The sequence below is a fragment of the Echinops telfairi genome, unplaced genomic scaffold (assembly GCF_000313985.2).
Source record: "Echinops telfairi isolate 266 unplaced genomic scaffold, ASM31398v2 ScPeMD7_7415;HRSCAF=8453, whole genome shotgun sequence".
NCBI lineage: Eukaryota > Metazoa > Chordata > Mammalia > Afrosoricida > Tenrecidae > Echinops > Echinops telfairi.
In genome coordinates this window covers 550,490-555,772 of record NW_022111315.1, presented here as the reverse complement: position 1 = coordinate 555,772, position 5,283 = coordinate 550,490, and the positions used below count along the sequence as shown (strand labels likewise).

At 45.8% G+C, this 5,283-nt stretch overlaps 1 protein-coding gene across 11 annotated transcripts in view; it reads left to right on the top strand.

Annotated features, from left to right (window-relative positions):
* Positions 1–5,283, top strand: part of MED12 (mediator complex subunit 12) — a 26,360-nt gene that overhangs the window by 2,772 nt on the left and 18,305 nt on the right. For all 11 annotated transcript variants that reach the window (XM_045297021.1, XM_045297014.1, XM_045297016.1 and 8 more), the window contains exons 5-12: positions 595–776; positions 1,962–2,072; positions 2,178–2,432; positions 3,011–3,157; positions 3,536–3,635; positions 3,761–3,897; positions 4,173–4,304; positions 4,664–4,790. In XM_045297021.1, the coding sequence (XP_045152956.1) occupies positions 595–776; positions 1,962–2,072; positions 2,178–2,432; positions 3,011–3,157; positions 3,536–3,635; positions 3,761–3,897; positions 4,173–4,304; positions 4,664–4,790 (1,191 nt within the window). The remainder of the gene's footprint in view (positions 1–594; positions 777–1,961; positions 2,073–2,177; positions 2,433–3,010; positions 3,158–3,535; positions 3,636–3,760; positions 3,898–4,172; positions 4,305–4,663; positions 4,791–5,283) is intronic.

Genomic DNA, 5,283 nt, shown 5'->3' with positions numbered 1-5,283 from the left:
TTACACAATTGATGTGTGTATGGATTGGGATAACAGTTGTATGAGCCCCTAATAAAATGTTAAAAAAAAAAAAGTCAGTTTATTATGGGCTCTTACAGCTCTTATAAAAATGTATCAACTGTATCAAGCACATTTGTACATTTGTTGCCAACATCATTTTTGAAACATTTTCTACTTAAGCTCTTAGTACCAGCTCCTCTTTTTCCCCCTCCCTCCCATCTTTTGAGTTTTTGACTGTTGATTTCATGGGTATCAATTGTGGATCCAAGTAAAACAAAATGAAATCCTTGACATCAAGCTTTTCTCCTGCCCTTAGGATGTTTATAGTGTAGATGGGAATGTTAAGGCACAAGTAATATACTTTTAAAGAAAATAGCAACTGTCAAAGAGGAGGCAGAAGGTTCTTTGAGGCACAGATTGGCAAAAAGAATACCTTTTTTTGGTGGACACCTGTAGGAAGGTGGCATCCAACTAGCCTAAGAAGATAAAGAGGGTATAGAAGTATGCAATTGGGCTGGGGGTAAGTACCAAAGAAATTCTAATCAGATGGATAGTAGAACATAGCCCTCATTCCACCTTTTTTTTAAATTCTAGAATGGACTCAGATCATCACTAAGTATCTATGGGAACAGCTCCAGAAGATGTCTGAATACTATCGGCCAGGGCCTTCAGGAAGTAGCAGCTGTGCTTCCACTATTGGACCTTTGCCCCATGATGTAGAGGTGGCAATCCGGCAGTGGGATTACAATGAAAAGCTGGCCATGTTCATGTTTCAGGTAGGGAGTAGGGAATGTAGTATGGGAGGCATGGGACTGAGCTTTCGTTTTCCTCTGCTGGTATATGAAGGGGGTACCTCCCAAAAAACAACCAACCAAAAAATGGAAAAAAGGTTCCACTAGACAGAGTTTTTGTAATACACATTTTTCCCCGCTAGGCGAGCTTCCATAATTTGCTCTGAGTTAGTGCACCCAGTGGCCTCACCTGGGAAGGTTCTCTCTGGTCAGAGTGAATTCTCCCCCAACCCCCAACCCCCAGTCACAATGAATTCTTTTGTAAAAGCAGTTTCGCTCTAACCTCGTTTTGGTTTTTTTTTTTTTGATGGCTGATTTAAGTGTGCAGCTTGTGAAATTTTGTTACCTGCTCTGGAAAAGTTCCGCAAAAACGGTTGTGATGTTGAACACAGCTTTCAAGAGCATTGCTATAGGAGAAACTCAAGTGTACGAGTGGTTTTCTTGTTTCAAAAAGGGTGAAATGTCAATTGATGACCAATCTCATTCTGGACGTCCGTCCACTTCCCAAACGGACAAAAATGTCACCCTGTAGTGCATTTGGAGTTCGTTCCATCAGGTCAGATTGTTAATCAAGCTTTCTATTTAGAGGTTCTAAAAAGATTGCGTAACAATGTGTGACCAAAAAAGGCCTGATTTGTGGCAGATGTGGGACTGGTTTTACCACCACGATAATGCACCTGCTCATGCAGCCATCTCAGCGTGCCTGTTTTTGGCAAAAAACTGCATGCCTCTCTTGCCCCACGCACCTTACTCACCTGACCTCGCTCTGTATGACTTCTTTTCCCCCCCACAAATGAAGAGTGATATGAAAGGACAGTGATTTGACAACATAGAAGTGGTGAAGAAAAAAAAACGAGGGAGGTGCTATCAGCCATCCAAAAAGATGAGTTTGAAATATGTTTCCAAGAATGGAATCATAGATTTGACAAACGTATTAAGTGTAATGGAGAGTACTTTGAAGGTGATAAGGTTGTTTTATAAAACAATTTAAGTACATCACTTTGAAAAAAAATTCCTTTTTTTTTGGCCGGGGCGGGGGGGGGGGTACCCCCTTGTAGACAGAACCAGCCTGCCACCTTTCCCTATTGTGGTTGCATTCATCCTTTCAGTTAGTTTACCTGCCTCCTCTCCAGGATGAACTAATAATCCTTTCAACCCTGGTACTCATAGGATGGAATGCTGGACAGGCATGAGTTCCTCACCTGGGTACTGGAGTGTTTTGAGAAACTTCGCCCCGGGGAAGATGAATTGCTTAAACTGCTATTGCCCCTACTACTTCGGGTAAGGCCCAAGGACTTGGAGGGGCCCATGGAGGCCGTGAGGGATAAACTTTAGAGCAGTTTCCTTTGGAAAGAACTCGAAGTACTGATTCTTATGTCTTCGCAGTACTCTGGGGAATTTGTTCAGTCTGCATACCTCTCCCGCCGCCTTGCCTACTTTTGTACCCGGAGACTGGCCTTGCAACTGGATGGCATGAGCAGCCACTCATCTCATGTTATGTCTGCCCAGTCAACGAGCACGCTGCCTACCACCCCAGCTCCTCAGCCCCCAGCCACCAGCACACCGTCTACACCCTTTAGTGACCTCCTTATGTGCCCTCAGCACCGGCCTCTGGTTTTTGGCCTCAGCTGTATCCTCCAAGTAAGTACTGGGTGGGTCCAAGAAGGTATTAAGAGGTGTCCTGAGAAGCGTTGGATGCCCTTCGTAGAAAATGAGGGAACTGCAAGTTGGAAGTAGAAATGTGCTCTGATTACTTGCCTGGAGATGGTTTGTTCTCATTACTGAGGTTTTCCCTTCCTTTATGGCAGTGGTTCTCCCCCTTCCTCATGCCGCGACCCTTCCATACAGTTCCTCGTGGTGTGGTGACCCCCCTCCCCCAACCAGAACATTATTTTCGTTGCAATTTCATCACTGTCATTTTGCTACTGTTATGAATCAGGAGACCCTGTGAAAAGGTCGTTCGACCCCCAAAGGGGTCGTGACCCACAGGTTGAGAACTGCTGCTTTATGGGGTTCGGGGCAACATTTTCCTGCCAGGGCTAAAATTGTAGCCCCAAAGCCATTTTAGGGAAGTGGGTAATCAGAGGAGGTCAGGGATACAGTTCTCCAGGAACTCAGAAAAATCTTGGGTTCAAAATCAAAGTAAAGATTCTTGTAAATGGGATTCTACAGAAGTCACCATTGTAACTGAGTTTGATTTAGCTGTTTCTGTCTGGCAGACCATTCTCCTCTGTTGTCCTAGTGCCCTGGTTTGGCACTATTCACTGACGGATAGCCGAATTAAGACTGGCTCACCGCTTGATCACCTGCCTATTGCCCCTTCCAACCTGCCCATGCCTGAAGGCAATAGTGCGTTCACTCAGCAGGTAAGTTTGACCTGTCAGCCTGTACTCCCAACTAACCTAAGAAGATGAAGGATATGAGGATTTGGATATGAGGCTAATTACACTTTCAAAAATCGTGATTTGAAGTCTGGCAGTGTTTTTTCAGCCTTGAACTTTGGTCTTTTGTTTGCCTTTGCTCTCGCTGCCATCCAGTCGGTGCTGACTCATGGTGGCCCCCTGTGGGTTTGCGAGACTGTCACTGTTTGTGCGAGTACAAAGCCCAGTCTTCCTCTCGAGGAGCTCTCGGTGGTTTCAAACTGCCGACCATGCAGATTGCAGGCCGACACATAACCACTACGCCACCAGGGCTCCTTTGTTTGCCTTGGCATGTCCTTAAAGACGTCTTTTTTGATATTGCAGGTCCGTGCAAAATTGCGGGAGATTGAGCAGCAGATCAAGGAGCGAGGACAGGCAGTTGAAGTCCGCTGGTCTTTCGATAAGTGCCAGGAAGCCACTGCAGGTGTATACCTGGGGACAGAGTAGGAAGGATGCTTAGGAAAGGATGAGGGTGGTAAGGACCTACAGGCATGAGCATAGAAATGCTTTGAGCCCCTAGAAAGTTCCTTTAACTACTTTCCTCTCTAGGCTTTACCATTGGCCGGGTGCTTCACACTTTGGAAGTGCTGGACAGCCACAGTTTTGAGCGCTCTGACTTCAGCAACTCTCTTGACTCTCTTTGTAACCGAATTTTTGGATTGGGACCTAGTAAAGATGGGCATGAGGTAAGCAAGAAGGGAAGTGGGAAGAGTAAACAAGCATTACGCAAGTAACAGAGGAGCTGTCAACGGAGTGCATGATTAAGTGATTAAATGAGGGGATGTTTGAGGAGATGATGTTACTGGACCCAGGATCCATTTTGTGTGTTCACTAGTACAACTTCTGCATCTATAATTCAATGGTATTGATTATCATGGGGTGTTTTCAGATGGAAAGTTACAGAGATTGAAACTGGGTTCTTTGTCATTACCTGACTCGTCCCTGTCTTTATTTGGTCCAGATCTCCTCAGATGATGATGCCGTGGTGTCGCTACTTTGTGAATGGGCCGTCAGCTGCAAGCGTTCTGGTCGGCATCGTGCTATGGTGGTAGCCAAGCTCCTGGAGAAGAGACAGGCGGAGATTGAAGCCGAGGTTAGGGAGGCAGGGAAACTATAGTAAGATGGGCCAAAAGGAAGGAATTTAATTGGAGTCCAAGACAGAAATCACTGTGGTGGCGGGACCAAAATTGAAATTGTGAGAATGAAGAAGTAGTAGAGAAACTAAAGGAGAAGTTAGGGCTATAAGACACAGAGAGGAGTGGTTTGTCAAAGTTAGAGAAGAGATCAAGGCTCGTGTCGTTGAGAGATGGTAGAGAACATGAAGGTCAAAGGGAACTGCAAGTTAAAATTCTGACAGTGGAGGTGAAATGGGGTGGGTGGTTCAAGGTTGGTGTATTGAGTAGAGACAGTGAGACACATAGCAAGCCTCCAATGTATTCTTTCTTCTTGCAGCGTTGTGGAGAATCAGAAGCCGCAGATGAAAAGGGTTCCATCGCCTCTGGCTCCCTCGCTGCTCCTAGTGCTCCGATTTTCCAGGAGGTCCTCTTGCAGTTTCTGGATACGCAAGCACCCATGCTGAGTATGAACTCTTGCCACCCTCTAGTTACCCCTGCTTAGACACAACTCCCTGTCACAACTGTCAGAAAGTCTACGTGAGGATCTTCTGGTATATATCAAAAGAGCCCTGGTGGTCTAGTGGGTTACGGGTTGGACTGCTAACCCCAAGGTCAGCAGTTCACCTCCACCATGGGAGAAAGATGAGGCGTACAGTCTTAGAAAGCCACAGGAGCAGTTCTCCTCTGTCCATACAGGGTCAGTCATATAGGGTGAGTCAGCATCAACCTGATGGCAGTGAGTCTGGGTTCTGTGGGAGGAGTGAGTTCAGATATAACGCCAGTCCCTGAGCATCTAACGGTTTAACAGAGTAGGGAGACTAAAAGGAAGAATAAAAGTCAGAGCATGTGACTGAAGCTTTTTCACTGTATACATGGTAGCAAAGATTAGGGTCCTTGTAACATAACCCACCAGGTTAAACCACGCTTTGACATTCAACTTTTTTGTGATGCTCCCCC